The sequence below is a fragment of the Mercenaria mercenaria genome, chromosome 3 (assembly GCF_021730395.1).
Source record: "Mercenaria mercenaria strain notata chromosome 3, MADL_Memer_1, whole genome shotgun sequence".
NCBI classification, from domain to species: domain Eukaryota; kingdom Metazoa; phylum Mollusca; class Bivalvia; order Venerida; family Veneridae; genus Mercenaria; species Mercenaria mercenaria.
The window spans coordinates 46,271,193-46,291,742 of NC_069363.1; the positions used below are offsets into that span (position 1 = coordinate 46,271,193).

Sequence of the window (20,550 nt, forward strand, 5' to 3'; positions counted from 1 at the left end):
CACACAGGTCATATAGGTTTATTGTTGCAAATGTAGACACAATGTTAACACATTTATTTACAAATTAACAAATGAGCCGTGCCATGAGAAAACCAACATAGTGGGTATGCGACCAGCAAGGATCCGCGCAGTCTGGTCAGGATCCATGCTGTTCGCTTTTAAAGCCTATTGGAATTGGAGAAACTGTTAGCGAACAGCATGGAGCCTGACCAGACTGCGCGGATGCGCAGGCTGGTCTGGATCCATGCTGGTCGCATACCCACTATGTTGGTTTTCTCATGGCATGGCTCATTTTAATAATTGCACTTAAATATTATTGTCTGGCTGTGGCTCTCTGCTGTACAACATTTCTATATATCAAACTAACATAAATTGCAAGTAATAACAAAATAAACAAATCGTCCAAAAATCCAAATATTCCAAAAACAGCTTCTGGAATAATATCTAGTGGTGAAATGAAATAAAAGAAAGCTAGAAGAAAAATGACTAAGATACGAATTCTAAACATGAAAACAAGGCCTCCGACGGTGAAAAATTCACTTATGGCGTGTCGCAGAAGAGTAGGCAGGTCTCTGATATAGTCTATCCACTGAAATGAAAAAAATATTACTTTGATACAGAGTAAAAAACATGTATACCTTTAATTTAAATAGTTCATTTTATATCACCTGGATTGAAGGTTTTTCTTACATAAGTGCTTTCAGACTGAATTAAGCTGAATACAGACCTTGAAGTAATGTTTTAATTATTTCAGCCTTATTTTGGTTCGATTCATTCAAGTAAACATGTTTTTGTTTGTTTGTTTTGGGTTTAACGCCGTTTTTCAACAGTATTTCAGTCATGTAACGGCGGGCAGTTAACCTAACCAGTGTTCCTGGGTTCTGTACCAGTACAAACCTGTTCTCCGCAAGTAACTGCCAACTTCCCCACATGAATTATCAGAGGTGGAGGACTAATGATTTCAGACACAATGTCGTTTATCAAATAGTCACGGAGAACATACGCCCCGCCCGAGGATCGAACTCGCGACCCTGCGATCCGTAGACCAACGCTCTTACCTACTGAGCTAAGCGGGCGGGCCAAGTAAACATGAAAATGGCTAGCTGAAAGTAAAAGGTTCTATCCATGCCTGAAAGACATTCAGACAAACAAAAGGAAGGGATCGAGTATTTGAACACTTATGATCTGTATACGAGGGGTGATCGAAAAGTTTTGCAACTGCCGTAAAATCTCGAAATCCACGTGCAATACATGCACCAACTTTGCGTGTATTTGTAATTCAAACATTTATCTATTGATGTGTAAAATTTCACTCATGTGTATTGTACATGTTACGAGAACGAGCAAACTGAAAATCTCTACTCGGTGACACTGTGTTAAAAATGCCTGGATTTAGAAGTAGTAAATGGCTAGAAATTCGGACCTACATTAAAGCAAGGAGTCATTTGGGTTTAAGTGCAAGGGATCTTTTTGCTGAAATTTGTGACATATATGGACACTACGAAGTGTCTTACAGCACTGTTACCAGGTGGATATCCCATTTTAAATCGGGTCGGGAGCAGTTGCAAGATTTACCAAGGAGTGGGCGGCCAAAGTCTGTGACCACCGACAAATACGTCAAAAAAATAAAACAACTTTTAGAGAAAGATGCTAGAATAACTTTGCGAGAACTAGCTCGTCTTACGGGGATATCATCGGAACGAGTTTATTCTGTCCTAAAGGAAAAGCTCAAAGTTACAAAGATTTCTGCTCGTTGGATCCCTCATTTGCTGACACCACAGCAGAAACGGGAGCGCGTTAAAAAGGCCAAGTCACTACTGAAGCTGTACTCAAAATGTAAAGGTAATGCGTTCTCTGAATTGGTAACGGGTGACGAAACATGGGTACATTATTTTGAACCTCGGCGAAAGTGTTCAAATCGTGTTTGGGCAACAAAACATTCAAAGAGACCCGTAATTGCCAAGAGAATTGCAACAGTGCGCAAGGTTTCATATTGCGTTTTCTTCAACTGTAAAGGGCCTGTCATCCAAGTTCCTGTGCCTAAAGGAAGAACTGTCAATGCTAAATTCTATAGAAAAGTGGTTTTGACAAAGCTTGATCGTAAATTTCAAAAACGCCGACCAAGAAAGGGTATGCGGAACATTTCACTGCTACATGACAATGCTTCCAGCCACAAAGCCCAACTTGTGAAGGATTTCCTGGCAGAAAGGAAGGTGCGAGTGTTAGACCATCCTGCTTATTCCCCGGACCTGGCCCCGTGCGATTATTCTTTGTTCCCGAGACTGAAATCTGAACTTGCTGGTAGACGCTATGACTCTCGAAACGGCCTAGGGACAGCAATTTATCAGTGCCTTAAGGGTATACCTATTGAGGACTATCAAAAATGTTTTCAAAATTGGATTAAACGCTTGAAACTTTGTGTGAAGGTCAAAGGAGATTACTTTGAGGGAATGAAATCCTAAAGTTGTTGATTTGACTGCTAATTAAAGAAATAGAAGGTGGGTTGCAAAACTTTTCAATCACCCCTCGTATGCATATTCAAATACATTTGAACAATTTATATGAATATTATAGTGTCCATTTTAGCATTTGTTCCTGTCCTTACTGAAAAAGACACCAAATTTTCATCCACCACTGAAATCTGAGGAGTCTTCAATGAATCATATTTGTAAGAGAAAAACATCATCCAAAACAAAGCAACTTATATCAAGATAAATCATATCACAAATAAAAACAAACTGCTATAGATTGTATACCTGTCTTGGTTCTCCTGAGAATCTCCTGTTATACTGATATATAGAATCTACAATGTTTCTTTTCTCAGCAGAATTACTGTTATGTTCATCCTGTGTAAAATTTATCAACATCAATGTCACCTGAAAATAAAATATGAACTACTTTTCACATAAAATTTTAATAATTTTGACATTTCAAAATAAACAGGTCAAATGCCATTCACAGCATAATGTGCTTTTGATCTGGTATAATTATACCTTAGCATTTCTTAACATCAAAATTTACCTGGCACGCTCCTCAAAATTTTACTCATTTTTTTAATTTCCACACTAAGTTTCAAGATGACATTAAGTTTTTAACCTTCAGTTGTCCATTAACGAGCAATGCTGCTTAACTACTTGAATAAACCTGAAGTAATAATGTTACAGACTTATATTTCTAAAGGTCCCAGTAAACAATAAACATAGGTAAAACTGCATAATAGTCTTCTTTTTTTTCACTCAGACTGCCTTTTGGTGCAGTGGAATCATGCTCAACAAACAGAAATGTCACTAGTACATGACAAATGCTCAACAGTGGAATGTCCTTGTCTGTAGGTTTAGGTAGTAAGTGCCCATATCTGTGGCCTTGACCTGAGATGTACAGACCCCGTCCCTCCAATCATGCTCAACATGGATAACTTCAAATCACATACCTCTGTTTAAGATACTTAGTACTAACTGTTTGTCTACAAACAGGCCATATCATTTCAGAAGAAAAATACTACTTACCGTCAAACAGGCCATACCAGTTTAGAATACAGATACTTCTTACCATTTGTATACAAACAGGACATACAAGCTTAGAATAGAGATACTACTTACTGTGTGTATACAAACAGGCCATACCAGTTTAGAATACAGATACTACTTACCATTTGTATACAAACAGGACATACCAGTTTAGAATACAGATACTACTTACCATTTGTATACAAACAGGACATACCAGTTTAGAATACAGATACTACTTACCATTTGTATACAAACAGGACATACCAGTTTAGAATACAGATACTTCTTACCATTTGTATACAAACAGGACATACAAGCTTAGAATAGAGATACTACTTACTGTGTGTATACAAACAGGCCATACCAGTTTAGAATACAGATACTACTTACCATTTGTATACAAACAGGACATACAAGCTTAGAATAGAAATACTACTTACTGTGTGAATACAAACAGGACATACCAGTTTAGAATAGAGATACTACTTACCATTTGTCTACAAACAGGACATACCAGTTTAGAATAGAGATACTACTAACCGTTTGTCTACAAACAGGACATACCAGCTTAGAATAAAGATACTACTTACCATTTGTCTACAAACAGGACATACCAGCTTAGAATAGAAACACTACTTACTGTCTGTCTACAAACAGGACATACCAGCTTAGAATAGAGAGAATCTACTAACCATTTGTCTACAAACAGGACATACCACCTTAGAATAGAGATACTACTTACTGTCTGTCTACAAACAGGCCATACCAGTTTAGAATAGAGATACTACTAACTGTTTGTCTACAAAAAGGCCATACCAGCTTAGAATACGTATACCAGTTACTGTTTGTCCACAAACAGGCCATACCAGCTTAGAATAGAGATACTACTAACCGTTTGTCTACAAACAGGCCATACCAGCTTAGAATAGAGATACTACTAACCGTTTGTCTACAATCAGGCCATACCAGCTTAGAATAGATTTACTACTTACCATTTGTCTACAAACAGGCCATATCAGCTTAGAATAGAGATACTACTTACCATTTGTCTACAAACAGGACATACCAGCTTAGAATAGATATACTACTTACCGTTTGTCTACAAACAGATCATACCAGCTTAGAATAAGGATACTACTTACTGTCTGTCTACAAACAGGACAAATTACAGGTCCAAGCCATCTTCCATGATGCCAGTATGTTATCAAACATAAACCTGTAAGTATATTTAAGTGTGGGTACATTTTTCTTTTGTTAGTAATGCTCTAAAATTATTACACAATCATTGCAAACACTGACAGATGAAGATCTATTAATGCAAAATTGGTAATTTAACAACACTAATTATGAAAATTGCATTTTATAACATTAACATCACTGCAGGAAATATTTACCAGAACGAGTAGTTTAGATGTTTTTACAGCTGCTCAGATAGTGTTTTCAGACATTACTGTCAACAGTGTATATGGTTTTCAAAAGCAGATAACTATCACAAATAAACACACAAGATTCAGAAAGAAACTCCGAACGATAGGTCAGTACGATTTTTTTTTTCATTTTCCCTTTAAAAGACACAAGCTATGTATAGAGATAGGCTACATGTATCTATAGCTTTCTAAATTCTCAGTTTCTAGCATTTATACCAGTATTTCAACATCTGACAACTCTTTACTGCTCTACGTCTAATTAGATACTGTGAAATCATTAATATTCGTGGGGGACTAATTTTTGTGGATTTCGTGGTTGAGTCAATCCACGAAATTTAATCCCAACGAACAATTAAAATTCCCATTCATTTTATGTTTAAAATTTGAAATCCACGTATTTATATCCCCATGAGATTGCCATTTGGACCAAAACCACGAAATTTCATGCCCACAAAATAAAATGGTTTTACAGTAACTGTTGCCTTTTAAACATTTTTGTTTTAAACAATTCCTGACAGAGAATTTTAAAGTTTGTGGTCAATAATTTTTTAATTAGATGGTTTGGAACAGAAAGTAGGCATGTTTTTCTCTCTATCCATTTTCTCCAAAATGTTGCTCCAGTTCAATAAACAGATCTTCAGCACAAATATTATCAGCCAGTGGTTTGACCTGCTTTAAAGTTTTACCAAATACTAAGTGATATAAAGCATGAGAGCAGTACCACAAAATATATGTCCACAGTTTGTCTGCACTGCATACTCTGCTGTTCCTAGACATATAGGGCACTGATGTTGCCCATGGTTCTCTCTCATTGGTCGATTTCTTGTCTGTTGGTCTGCATGCTGGTTGCCAGCATTCTGTGTCTGGGTCTCACGATCATGCTGGGCCCTTTGTTGTTCTACCTCTTCTCTTGTTTCTCGGACATTTTCTTCACTTTCGGGATGTATTCGCTGAACTGAATTTGTTCTGAAATACCATACATTACAAATACATTTCTATTCTTGGGGGCTAATTTTCATGGATTTTAGGCTGCTTAATCCAAGAAATCAAACAACATTTAGGAAATGCCAATTCAAATTCAAAATTCATGTACCATCAAAAAAAGCCATTTTGTCTGAAATGATACAATCTTATGTCAACAAAATTAAATATTCAAAATGTACTTCCAGGGCCTCTGCTGGCTTTTTATACTCGTAGCCATGGTTTCTTTGGTTCATATATCATTCTTTGTCTTACTGCCCTGTAGGTAAAATGCATTTTAAGGGTCAAATTGTGATGTATTATTCATTCTAACATGACTCGATTTGATTTCCAGTTAAACAAAGAAGGAAATCAAGCTCTGTATATTCTGCAATAAATAACGGTTGATGCGTGGACAGGTAAGGGAGCATTATGACGTCAAATTGCCGCATGGCGTCAGATAATTACTCATCGGGTAAATGAAGTCCTTTATAATATTTATTAAAATATGTCAATGAGCAGAATAAAAACAATCAAGGCCTTCTTGTGATTTATTGTCTAATTTACTACAGTTCATTGTTCATATGATTCAGTATTCAACCACTCAGGCTAATGCCCTTGTGGTTCAATTCCTATGCATCTGAACTCTGCACTGTGGAAAATTAGACGACAAACCACTCAAAGACATTGATAATTTGTTAATTCTAACATGGTTTGATTTCATTTCCAGTTAAACAATTTACAAAGGAGGAGATCATGCTCTGTATATTCTGCGATAAACAACGGTTGACATGCAGACCGGTAAGAGAGCATTATAATGACATCAAATTGCTGCATAACATCTGTTTCATTACTCCTCGGGTAAACCGTAAAAGTCCAGCATAATATTTATTAAAATATTTCAACGAGCATGTCAGAATGAAAACAATCAAGAACTTCTTGTGATTTATCGTCTATTATACCACGGTTCATTGTTCAGATGCTTCAGTATTCAACCACTCGGGCTAACACTTTCATGGTTCAATTCCTACGCATCTGAACTCTGCACCGTGGTAGACAACAGAACACTAAGTCTTGAGACCTTGATTATTTGTTAATTATATCATAGTCATACTAAATTTATGAAGAAGCAATTACAAGTCAATATAATATTATTCTAATCAAATTTATAAATAATCAGGTCAAAAATTGTAACAATGTATAGAAAAATCTGCCAATGTTAATCACCCTACGTGGTCCATATATACATGTAATTATAATGCTCCGGTCAATATACACTTCTGACAAGATGGCATAACACTGCAAAAGGTGGGAACTTTTCAAATGAGGTGTTATAAATATTCATTTAATTTGTATACCTTTGATACATCATTATGAAAATTGGTACAAACATTCCAAAGAAGGCCCCCACAGCATACAAAGCATCATCTCCAATACCCTCGATCCACATATTTCTCTTCATCTTCCCTGGACAGTCTAGATATAAGAAAATCGATATATTATTATATTATAAACTCCCTATTTGAATCATTCATAAATCATCTCCATTATAAGCATACATTCTGACAACAGATTCATTGGTTTCATTTGCATGTCAGTGTGCGACATTAACTTTTTTACACAGTAGCCAATGGGGCTACAGACTTTCAATTTTTAGTAGCCCGACAGAATTTTTCGTAGCTCCACCAATTTTTGCAAAAGAACGAACAAGACTTTCATTCTAATAATGTTTTATTTAATTTCTTTCAATATACTGCTGTAGGTTGGTGAATATTGATATATTTCAGATTGTTTGGAATATTGTACAGTGAAACACCGCTCGCTCGAGCATCGATGACTCGAGCACCCGGGCTCGCTCGAGCAATTCACGTGGTCCCGGCCGATTTCCTTCTATTTTCTACCATGGCTGGGTCGAGCATCAATAACTCGATCGCTCGAGCATGACACCTGGTCCCTGTGTATTAATTTACTCTTTGTTGCTTATGGCAAACTCGAGCAGAGGTGTCAAAATTTTTCAGTCAGAATGTATCGGTTAATTTAAAATTTTCGCACGTCGTGAGAATTGCATGGTCTATTCCCCGACTATTAAATGTTTGTTTGTCGGTATATTTGATCTGATAATGAGATTAATTATTGATGTAAGGTGGAAGAAAAATCTAATTCATCAAAATTGTTATTAATTATTACTTTTTTCTGCGGGATCGATAAGATAATTATGAGATCTTAATATTTTAATCAACAGTTGTTTGCATGCAAATAGAGGAAATGATATAGCCTTTTCATATAATTGAGACGATAATTATGAGATCTTAATTTGGAGAAGAAAATTGCGAATTCGATTACAGTATTTCAAATAAAAAAAAAATGTCTTAGCTGTTTCTTCACATGTGCCATTTACGATCTATCATAAATAACGTTTGTAATATGTTTTTTGAAAATGTCATGAGTGTGTTATTATTACGCATTCCTCTGCAAATGGTCTCGATGACAATTGATAAAACAAACTTCAATTTTTTTCATATGTTTGGGTCGCTCGAAACCATGGATAACTCAAGCATTTTGCTCATCCCCTTGCGACCTCGAGCGAGCGGTGTTTCACTGTATGAGTTTTTCAGAATTGATTTCGAAATCTGAAACAGTGTTCACAAATTGTACAGAAAGTCAAAGACAGTTCTCAGTCATGAAACGAGATCAAAACAGCTTTGTAGACAAGAAATAGCTTGGCAAAAATATATAATGGATTTGATTTTTTTTATACAGTAGAATAACCAGGGGTCTCGCTAGACCCAATTTGTTTTTGGAGAAGTCAATTCTCCCTCAAACTGATTTAGGGAGAAATGGGGAAACTTTAGGGAGAAGTGGGGAGACTTTAGGGAGAAGTGGGGAGACTTAAGGGAGAAATGGGGAGACTTTAGGGAGAAATGGGAAGACTTTAGGGAGAAATGGGGAGACTCCATGGATTTTTTTATATTTCTACCTCGAAATTGTGAAGTGATTCGATGACCATTCATTTTCTTAGTTGCAGTGATTATTGTTTCATTACAAAAATCTGAAAAAAATTTGTTTTCTGTTCAAGACGGTGCTGAATCTAACCCGCCGATTTTTTGGTGCCATATCGTGTAATATATGAATGCAGGATGAAAAGAGGTTTATTATTAATACCGAGTCACCACTTGTGTGAACAGTTTCTCATTCGAATAAAACTGAAAGTAAACCGTGTCAAACATAGAAATACATATTCAAATCAATTCATCCATCAAAGTCAATTTTACAAAGTTAATACTTTACATGTCATTCTTTTACCATGGATGCCAAATAATTGTGTCTATAATTCCAATTAATCGCATAGTTAATCGACAATTTCTTTAGAAAACAACTCGCATGTGTTGACAATTAAGGGGGAATGGTACTTTGTCAAAATTTAAGATTTGCTGATTGTCTTATATACCAAAATAAACTTGAAGATATTTCCAATTGATATCATCATCTTTTAGAGCAATAAACATGCGTATGACGTTACCATGACGTCGCAAACATGACCCGTTTTCGCGCTTTTTACGTCCGTTAATGGTAGCACTAAAATAGTATAAAACTCGATACTACAAGCGTATTGTTGGCGTCAATGCATTAGATTATATATCAAACGACAGAATAAAGCAATTTCTTAGTGATTATTAACATGAACAGGTATTTTCTATCTGAATTTTCGAAGGAGGTTCGAAAACAGACATTTGGTTGTTTAAGAAAATTCAGGAAGAAAATCGATTCTGATCCATTTTGCAAAAAACTGGCCCGTGGAATTTTTGCCAAATTTTTGTATGTGAAAATTCATTATATTGTTAATATCTATGCCAAAATAGAAAAAAGTTCACCGAAGCGTTTTTGTAGTAAAACCGTTTGAACTTGACTACTGCAGCGTCGTTAAAAGACATGTAATCGTTATGTAACGTTACATGTGTTTATTTTAAATGTCATAATTCTACCTGGAAACCTATAAACAAGCAGTTATGAGACATGAATTAAATATTTCAATCTAATCGTAAAAATATTACACATTTCATAACATGCAGTATTCCAAAATATTTTCATTGAAAAGTGCGTATCTTTTAAATTACTAGAAGTTCTTGATTTTCATTTCAATAGCCACTGCATGCACCTTTTTCAAACTCAGCTGCTCTCTAAAATAAGTCGCGATAAATACGGACAGTTCAGAAGGCTAAAAATGTTAAGTTTTTGAAGAAAGGGAGTGTCGGGAGTGATAATAAAACGGAGAAAAGCAAAATAGAAGAATCGTCGATTATGCATATTTTGGTAATGTATTTGACAATGGTTGCAAAATATGCGGAAAAAGACTTTACTGAAGCCCGCCCGCTTAGCTCAATAGGTAAAAGCGTTGGTCTACGGATCTCGGGGTCGCTAGTTCGATCCTCGGACGGGGCGTATGTTCTCCGTGACTATTTGATGAACGACACTGTGTCTGATATCATTAGTCCTCCACCTCTGATTCATGTGGGGAAGTTGGCAGTTACTTGCGGAGAACAGGTTTGTACTGGTACAGAATCCAGGAAAACTTGTTAGGTTAACAGCTCGCCGTTATATGACTGAAAAAAAACTGTTGAAAAAATGGCGTTAAACTCAAAACAAAGACTTTACTGGAAAAAACCTATTTTCCGAAACTAAGTATGGTCTATATAGTGTACTACATTTTAAATATCTAAAATGCTATGGCATTTTACGGAACCCCTATTTAATAAACGTTGCAGCTGCATTAGGTAAGCATGGGATAATTAAAATACAAACATTTCCGCAAAGTTCTGTCCGAATGTGAATTTCGTTTAAATTGTGTTAATGATACAATTAAAGGCAGATTTATAGAATTTAAGTAAGTACTACAGTAATAAGGCTGTCAAAAAAGTTGATTAATTTTCTGAATCAAGTTTTTACGCTCGTTTCAACAGTATGGCGGGTAGTTTCCTTAAACATTGTTCCTGGGAACGACCAGTACTAAACCCCTAACCTCCGACACAAACTACCAAGTGTTCTCACATAAAGAGCCATGTTCGGTAGCGGGGCTCGAACTTACAGTCCTCCATCAGTGAGATATCTCAGTGAATCAGACCACGTAGGCAGTCCTAAAAGTTGACAGTTCATATATATACGCTATTTTTTTTTTTGCAAGCAGTACAACGGAATTTTAAAATTCGAATTTTACGTATGAATTTTAAGATTCCGCCGTGTACTGTTTGCAAAGATTACACGTCAAAACATTTACATAAATGATTACCGTTCTACCTGTTTTAACATATGTTATTTGAGCCGCGCCATGAAAAAACCAACATAGTGGCTTTGCGACTAGCTTTGATCAAGACCAGCTTGCGCAGTCTTGTCAGGATCTATGTTGTTCGCTTTTAAAGCCTATTGCAATTTAAGAAACCGTTAGCGAACAGCATGGATCCTGACCAGACTGCAAAGCCACCGTATGTTGGTTTTCACAAGGCGCGGCTCATTTCATTTAAATATTTCTGTTATTTGTTGCACAGGACGGGGAAAAAAGCCTGAATAGAAACGACTAAATTATGAATTTTAAACATGCCATCACGGACAGGTGCCCCTTCCGTTTACATGACGACATAACAATATAGAATGATGAATGTTCGTCCAGATGCCGTTTGTTTCGCGGCTTGGTTCACAATATTGTCTTTCCTAAAATTCAATAAAAAATATATTAAAGTTTGCAATGTTGGTCCAAATAGAAACTAGCAGTATACACTAGAGAACGATCACTCAAAAAGATGCTAAATCCGTTCCCGATCCTGGATTATGTACTGAGCTTTTATTTTACACGTATTTTAGAAAGAATAAGTTTGAATAGAATGGCTATATAATAAGTCTTAATAAATTAAGAATGCTTATATTTTTAATAAAAAAACAGCCAATGAGCGGCAGTAAGCTTGTCTACCTGCCTGACATAACTGAAATACTGAAAGGGCCGTAAAACAGGATTCTAATCAATCAAAACAAACAATAATATGAATTCATTTGGAATTTCTATATAAGCCGACAATCTCGCATGTTATGGGCCCTTTTCCGAGGTCACCGTACCGCGCTACTGATAATTTCCTGACAAGTCAGCACGATGCTGGTACAAATCTATACTTTAGGTTGTGTTTCTGTAATAAGAATGTATATAACAGCCGTACTTAATTAATCAGTATCTGTTTGTCTCCCTTGGCTATATTTTTGCATGAAAACAAAAATGGGATAATCTCGTAAATATTAGTACTAAAGAAATATTATCAATAAATCTATCTATAAATATAAATTTGCCATCAAAATATTATGTTTGTTTCAAAGCAACTTATTATATAAAATAAATACACATACAAAACTAATTTATATGCAAATTTAACACACCCGTGTGAGTGATAATTATCTATGACTGCTATATAAGTAAAATAATTTTCTAAAAGTTAGAGTGAAAAAGAGCAATATTTTTATTGAGTTTTCTGTCAATTATTTATGTTAATTTCGTTTTGAAAATTATATTATTATTGACCCTTGAGCCATTGGATATGCTATGGTATTCACTGGAAGAGGTCAATATTGTCCTCTTCCGTTGAATATCACATCATATCCGATGGCTTAACAGTCAATAACTGTTTTATTATATGGGTTCAAGTTTATAAATGAATAGCAAATATTGTTGCAACATATGTAATGTTTGAAAGTAACATAACTGTGTGAAAACTTATCAAAGTTTACACGAAAACAATTAAATATGGTCAACTTCACAGATGCCAAAAAATTGGAGCAATTCTGTAAAAGCTATGGAGCCCGATATTCGTGCTCAATTGCATAAAGAGGCAAGCAATTCTGGACTGATGTACAAACATATTATAGAGGACGATGACTCTGCAGCAACGAAATAAACAAGGGAGAAAGTTAATTCTGACATTGTAAAATTTTCAGATCCAGCACATACAAAACGGATCGTAGGAAATAAACTTGAAAAGATTAGTCGAGCCTGTCCATCATTAACCGAAAAAGTGAAATCATCATTCATTAAAAATTTCACATACGCTGTCAATCAAGACAAACAAAAAGGAGAAGCTGAATTGATACAGGCGCTAGAAAGCATAGTTCCACATATGTATGGAAAGCACCATCTTTGCAGCCACTGGTGTAAAAATAAGGCTAATAATGTAAATATTCACGTGCTTACGTCATGTCTTAAGCGACGTTGTTTATTGCGTCACAATGCTCTAATTCAAACGGTTGTACTAGAAAAACGCTTCGGTGAACTTTTTCCTATTTTGGCACAGCCATTAACAAAATAATGAATTTTTACATACAAAAATTTGGCAAAAATTCCACGGGCCATTTTTTTGCAAAATGGACCAGAAGCGATTTTTTCCCTGAATTTTCTTAAACAACCAAATGTCTGTTTTCGCACCTCCTTCGAAAATTCGGATAGAAAATACCTTTTCATGTTAATGATCACTAAGAAATTGCTTTATTCTGTCGTTTGATATATAATCTAATGCATTGACGCCAAAAATATGTTTGTAGTATCGAGTTTTATACTATTTTAGTGCTACCATTAACGGACGTAAAAAGTGCGAAAACGGGTCATGTTTGCGACGTCATGGTAACGTCATACGCATGTTTATCGCTCTAAAAGATGATTATACAAATTTGAAATATCTTCAAGTTTATTTTGGTATATACGACTATTAGCAAATCTAAAATTTTGACAAAGTACCATTCCCCCTTAAACGCTAAGTGTCAAAGGCGTAACCGCGGCGCTGATTGGCCTATTACAATTGCCTCTGGTGAAATGGATAATTTGAATCGCTTTCAAACTTCTCGCGAAAATCTCGCAAGTACCTGAAGTAGGCGGAGCTAAATTTATGCTCTCAGCATGTGTGTATGTGTATTCCACATACATTATGACATAAAGTAGCAAGTGCACATCCAAAAAAAAAAATCGGATGACTTGAATTCGCTTTGAGGTTAGATATGAGCGAAATTTGAAGCTTCAAAGCGACTAATTCGCTCCCAGGTTTGCAATGATCTTTTTGGTAAATTTATTCCTCAGAATTTTTCATAGCCCATCGGGCTACAGTTTGCCGACTTTCTGTCGCCCGAGCCGATTTTTCGTAGCCATTGGCTACCGTTAATGTCGCCAAAGAAGTATAAAATACACAGAATGGCAACTGGCTGTAATCTCGCGTGAGCTCGTGTCAGAGCTTGATTCGGCGTTATCTTACTAAAAACAAACATCGGCGGGCATGGAGTTACAATTTGTACCTTTAAAACTACATTTAAAATACATGTTAGCTTCTAAAACAAAATTAGTTTAATGTGAAATGGTCTTAAGACACGAAGTACACGTTCTTTTTTTTGCCATCGGAAGAAGCCTGGTCATATGGTGAAATTATTTTACCGCTGAATAATTGTTTTCGCATACAAAATGGCACGTGGAGAAAGCGCCACTTCCGGTAAACGAGATCTCGTTTTTTTGTCACGGGAGGTTGGCGAGATTTGCTCTATATGCCTTTCAACTTAATTCAAGTTGCCAATCTATTTATTTTTATAGCTCTTTGATGTCGCACACTGGCATGTTGAATGTTATCATTCAACAAAATTGCAGCTATCTACTTTCTCTGACACTGTGTCAGTGTACGAAATTCAGATTTGAATCCAATAGCCCGTTCGGGCTACCAGATTAAAAAATTTCCAAGCCCAACACCAATTTCACTAGCCCGAACTTTAACACCTTAAAATACATAATTTTTGCACCATATAACATTTTGTTTTACAGACATCTCTATGCATGTTTGAAGTAATAAAAAAGACATACAGTATATGTTTGCCATGTTTTTGAAAAATTTTAACTCGAAATACTCCAGTCCAGATCAGCATCGTCAGAATCCAAAAGCATCGGACATGACACTCCTTGCCAAAACGAAATCTAAACTGTTATGCCCGATTTTTTAGGATCCGCACTCGCCAATTACTGCAACTCGGACTGTTGACAATTTGTAAGATGTAATACCGAGTGCTGAATACACATTACACACACGCTGATAGCATAATTTAAGCTCCACCTACTGCAGGTACTTGTGAGATTTTCGCGAGAAGTGTGAAAGCTAATCAAATTATCCGTTACGCTAGAGGTGATTGTGTTCAGCCAATTAGAGCTGCGGTTACGTCTTTGACACTGTGTTTGATTGTCAACATGTAAGAGTGCAAAAACCAATAATTCCATAAGCGTTTCTCAGTCTGGAAAATCACGATGCAGTACTCGATTAATTAGCATGTTTTTTTTAAACAAATGAGGAAAATTCGGTAGCCCAGTCGGGCTTGTACCTGTGGAAAATCGGTAGCCCGAGCTGAAATTTGGTAGCCACGGGCTGTCGGACTACCGTGAATTTCGAACACTGCTGTGTATTGATTTATCTGAATATATGTCATACAAAATAGTCTACAGTTTCAGGTATTGGTTTCAATAAACAACAGACTGCCGATTTCACTATATTGCAGAAACAAAATACAAAATAAACATTCATAAAATGTCAGCAAGGCAAGTTTATGATTTAATTTTCAGCGATGTAATCATTATAAATACTTTGTACATGTACCAGAAAATGTTCCCCAACGGATTTCATTGGGGATTTCCTAACAGAAATATGCAGATTAAGTTTGGATGTGAGACTGCAACTGTCAAAATTTATCACGCAGTCCCGAAACATCCCATTATTTGGACCAAGTAAATTATAGTGTGACAGACTACTGGCACCATTTCTGATTAGGTATCAATACAGGATTAGTTTCAGCTCAGAGATCCGTGACAGCATATATATCTCTGTGCTGAATATTTTTTAGCTAATAATGTCACTAATTTATTATGAATGTTGATAACCTAAAAAAACAGTCCAAGAATTGCAAAAACACAGCACTGTATCTATCTTCCTTTACTTTCCAGGGACGTAGAGTCAGTGTACCCGGTTTCGCACTGTACGCGGTTTCACACACCCAGTAAATTCATGTACTTTGTGAGAATAAAGCAGAAAATTCAACAATTCTCCGTTATCATTTCACGAAACTGAGTTATTCCCTACATTGTTTGACACAAGGGGTCCTTCCCCACTGGAGCCTCGTTCTGGTAAGTGCAGATGAAAACAATAACAATATGAATGGAGGCCAATAGGCGGGCTGAAAAATATTAAATTTTATGAAAAAAATGGCTATGCCAACAACAAAAAGGTGCAAAATAAATTGAAAAATAACTATTCCATCATACAGGTAAGTATTTACCTACTGCTTTACCTAAATGAAAAAATATTTCAACAGTTATTGAAGTTCCCCCAACCTGCAAAATGGCTTCAACTTGATTGTTTGCTTTATGTTTTTATTAAAACAGAGAACTTAAGCGAATAATTAGACTTGCGGGGGTCTTTTGTAATTCAACAGCTTCTATTGTTTTATTTTTGTTTCATGTATTCAGGAAGGTCTAATACGGGGAGTAGAAACTCCGTATAAATCAATACATTTATCTGTACTATGCTGTCGTCCATACCTGTAAATATCGACCAGTCGTTAGTGATCGATATTTTGTTTTCGCCACTATCGATTAGCGCGTAATTAGCATATTACCTCATGTTAATCATGGAGCTATAACACTTATTGTTCAAAGGGTTTACCAGTCACATGTTAAGTGGCGATAATTAGATGATCAGAGATTGATCTAAAGGGATTCTGAAGCAAAAACAGCATGCGACTGCATGTGGTGATATGCTTAATTATTATGAATTAACTCGAGCTCACTTCCCTGAAGAAATATTTTACCACGTAACTTCAAACCTTTATCAAAGGGCCGATTTTTGTTGGATTTGAATAAATTAAATGGAAAATAACAGAAAGCTGACACTTTTCTTAATCTTGTAGAGCCATAATTATAATTATTGTTTATAATGTCAGATTTCTACATACAGAAACAAACATTCTCCTTGAACGTAGGGAATGTTTCAAACGAAATTGTTGTTTAAACTCCAAACATTAGTTTAATAAATTTAATCTTAAAACTGATGTGTGAAAAATACAATGTATTTAAATTAAAATGACAATATTTTTTTAAAAAAGGCCGACAACGAAGTTACATTTAGTATTCCGAACTTTTAGATAAAACTGCAGAAAATCATCTAGGTTTAACACGCATTTAAATGGTGAAGAACAGAGCAATATCATAAACAAATATTTTCAGGCAACAGTTTACAGTTTTGACTTGCTATTTTCATTAAAATATGTCCTAATTTTTTTATTCTAAATACTCTGAATCAACAAGGCAAATATCATGTAAAAAACGACATCTTTCTCTCTGGGTAAGACAAGTCTAGATTTAGCCATTTTCACAGGGCAAAAAGTAACATTAATGTAGATATTTTCCATTTAAAAACAGATGCAGGCAATAATTTCATGGCAGAACTTTTGTTTTCAACAAAAAATTCAACAAATGCTTTCCCAGATTTTCACTGAAAGGACGAGTTAAACTGTAAGGCGTAAGTGTTTGAGTAATTGCAGAATAACCTACGGCATACGCTTCGATTGGACAACAGCATCAGATAAGATAAATGCCTGTTTCCAGTCCCCGTATCAGTTGTTCCAGATGTATTCAGTTGTTTTAGCCTTTTCTGCTTTTAGAAGTAAAAACAGGGTCTGGTACCTAGCTTCCACTTTCATAACTGCTTTTAAATTTCACTTTCAGATGTTTTAATGGAAGATATATGTTTAAATTGAATTAGATAAATGGTTAAATAGTTAATTGATATTTGTCTGTTGAGTAACTGCATTGTTACAAAGAGCTATAAAAATAAATAGATTGGCAACTTGAAAGGCATATAGAGCAAATCTCGCCAACCTCCCGTGACAAAAAAACGAGATCTCGTTTCTCCACGCGCCATTTTGTATGCGAAAGCAATTATTCATCGGTAAAATAATTATCACCGTATGACCACGCGTCTTTCGATGGCAAAACAAAAACGTGTACTTCGTGTCTTAATTAAGACCATTTCACATTAAACTAATTTTGTTTTAGAAGCTAACATGTTTTTAAATGTAGTTTTAAAGGTACAAATTGTAACTCCATGCTCGCCGATGTTTGTTTTTAGTAAGATAACGCCGAATCACGCTCTGACACGAGCTCACGCGAGATTACAGCCAGTTGCCATTCTGTTTATTTTATACTTCTTTGATTGTTATCACTGAATTCTATAAATAGCAGGGTGTGCGAAACCGGGTACACTTAAATGCAACAACTGGTCAAAATATGTTATCCAAATCAAGTACACTAAGAGGTATGACGTCATTGTAGTGGGAAATGAAAGTAACTTGTTTCAAACCGAAATAAATGTGTTTATTTAAACATATACAGGTAAACTCAAATTTAATCACTTTTGGTTAGAAAGGAAGGTATTCTTAGGAAATGTGTGCGAAACCGGGTACACTGACTCTAGACATTTCGTGCCATAAATTTTAGACATAGTTCCTCTTACTTTTAAATCAGCCACTATCACAAACTTTTGTTTAAGTTGCTAATTACGTTGTTTTGCCGTTTTGAAAAAGAAACTAACGACGAATCACCTTATCAGCTAAACGCTTGATTTTTGCACGCGCTAATATGACCAAGATTATAGTTGTGTCTATTTGCTGTACATACCGTATCTTATTTTGTATGCAAACTGAGTGTTGTGGCTCAGTTAAACTATCACTGAGACAAGTTAAAACTTATATTCATACCTTTTGTATGACCATGATAGTTGTTACCTATTGTATTGCGAGTTATTTGCTAAACAAATCAGCTAGCCAGCCATTTGCTATTCTACCACTGAAAATTACTGAAAATGTATTTTTTAAATCAAGCATGCACTTAGTGCAAAGTATTGTTAATACAAACAATAAAAAATTAAAAATCAGATGAGGCAAATATATAATTTTACTAATTTTAATACCTCAAAAAAAAAAATACATATACAACATTTGTTATTAGAAAATCAGTGAATACCATTTATAAGTTACGATGTAAACATGGTGGTGGGGGCATATCTTTCACACAAAGTATCACTATTCATATGCTTTTTCCATTATTTTGGTGGAATAATATAGTTCTTGAATAAAAAAACGCGATTAGATACATATGTTTCGATTTTTAGAAGCCCGTACACACCATAATGTTATAGGTTATAACACACTAAATAGTTGTTGTTCTTTATTCTATATAAAATTGACCTATTTCCAATGACCGCAGCACACATCAGGACCCATTTTAAATGTCTGTAACTTACATTTTCTTGAAGAATATTGTCAGTGCTAACTAAAAATCAAAAGAAAAGTGGGGGTCATGTTTGATGCAAGAAAAATAATTCCAGTCAAACACACAAACTACAAAAGCAGCTAAAAAATGAGACCCCAAATTATACTGGTGGTGTATGATCTACGTTTCCATGAAAATTTTTGTCATGTTGTTATTTCATTATGAAAATGCTACCTACATGTCAAGCATAGATCTGTCATGTGATTTTGGCAAAAAAAAATGCAAAGAAAATAAGGAAAATAGCTCTGCAGAGCAAAACAACTAAGGACTATTTTTTTTCACGCCATTTTTCTATTTAGTGTCTGTATGTCTTATAATGAAAGTCTATGGGGAAAAATTGATGGTTTCAAACCTAGAAGATTAACCTTTACCCTGCTGGCTGCTAGTGATTCTGCCCTGCGACCAGTGCAGACCAAGATCAGGCTGATCTAGGTCTTCACTGTTCGCTATTCAGTCAGTAAATTTTCAGTGAACACCCCTTCGAATGATAAATGGTATTGCCCAAATTGAATGATGGACCAGTTCATTATATAAATTTAGCAGGCTAAGCGTTATATCAATGATCTCCAGTAAAATGTGAAGCTCGCATAAATCTTAATAAACGATTGTTCCTTACCATTGACTCTCGTATGGACGCTGAACAGTTACAAAATGAGCTCTGCTCTCTGGAATCTTAAAAAAAGACTGAGTCATGGAACCTATCCAGATCAATGTGAGATACGGATGATCAAACAAAAAGAATTCAGTTATCCCCCCTTACATCTCCCCGAAAAAACAGACTCTGCAAAATTCCAAGGTATTACGATCTTACATGGACCCAGCATATAAACAATGTAATAGCAAAGGGAAATAACACTTTAAGGTTCATAAAACGAATTGTCAAAACAAACACTAAACAGGCCATACAAGCTGCTTATAACACCTACGTTAGCCCCCAGTAAGAATATTGCTCCATCGTCTGGCAAACCTTGTAGAAACACATTACCAGTAAACCTGACATTGTCCAGAGAGCTACTTTTATATATATACTAGTATGGTGCTGTCTTTTCAGTTTCTGTGATATGTAGGCGTCATAGCCTCAGCTCCCCATTTTAAATTCCAGTTGGTTTATTTCTACTCATTTTTGTCCTTGTTTATGGCAAGCCCATTATGCCGCTTTTCATGAAATTTCATTCTGTGTATCATTAAAGGTTCCTTGTACACCGCCGTGTGAACAGATGTTCTTAAATTGCATTTTGGTGCTTTCGTAGCCCGTTCAAATGTTGAGTTCTGCTCAACCCGG

At 35.5% G+C, this 20,550-nt stretch overlaps 1 protein-coding gene across 1 annotated transcript; it reads right to left on the reverse strand.

The window, feature by feature from the left end:
* Positions 1–266: 266 nt before the first annotated feature.
* On the reverse strand, positions 267–18,572 carry LOC123523538 (E3 ubiquitin-protein ligase RNF170-like). Its single transcript, XM_045301205.2, has 6 exons — positions 18,451–18,572; positions 7,255–7,372; positions 5,658–5,902; positions 4,652–4,725; positions 2,757–2,876; positions 267–589 (listed from the first exon to the last, which is right to left on the reverse strand). Exons 2-6 carry the CDS (start codon positions 7,356–7,358, stop codon positions 314–316), a joined length of 819 nt encoding a protein of 272 aa, XP_045157140.2. The 5' UTR covers positions 7,359–7,372; positions 18,451–18,572; the 3' UTR covers positions 267–313.
* Between the last annotated feature and the right edge of the window lie 1,978 nt (positions 18,573–20,550).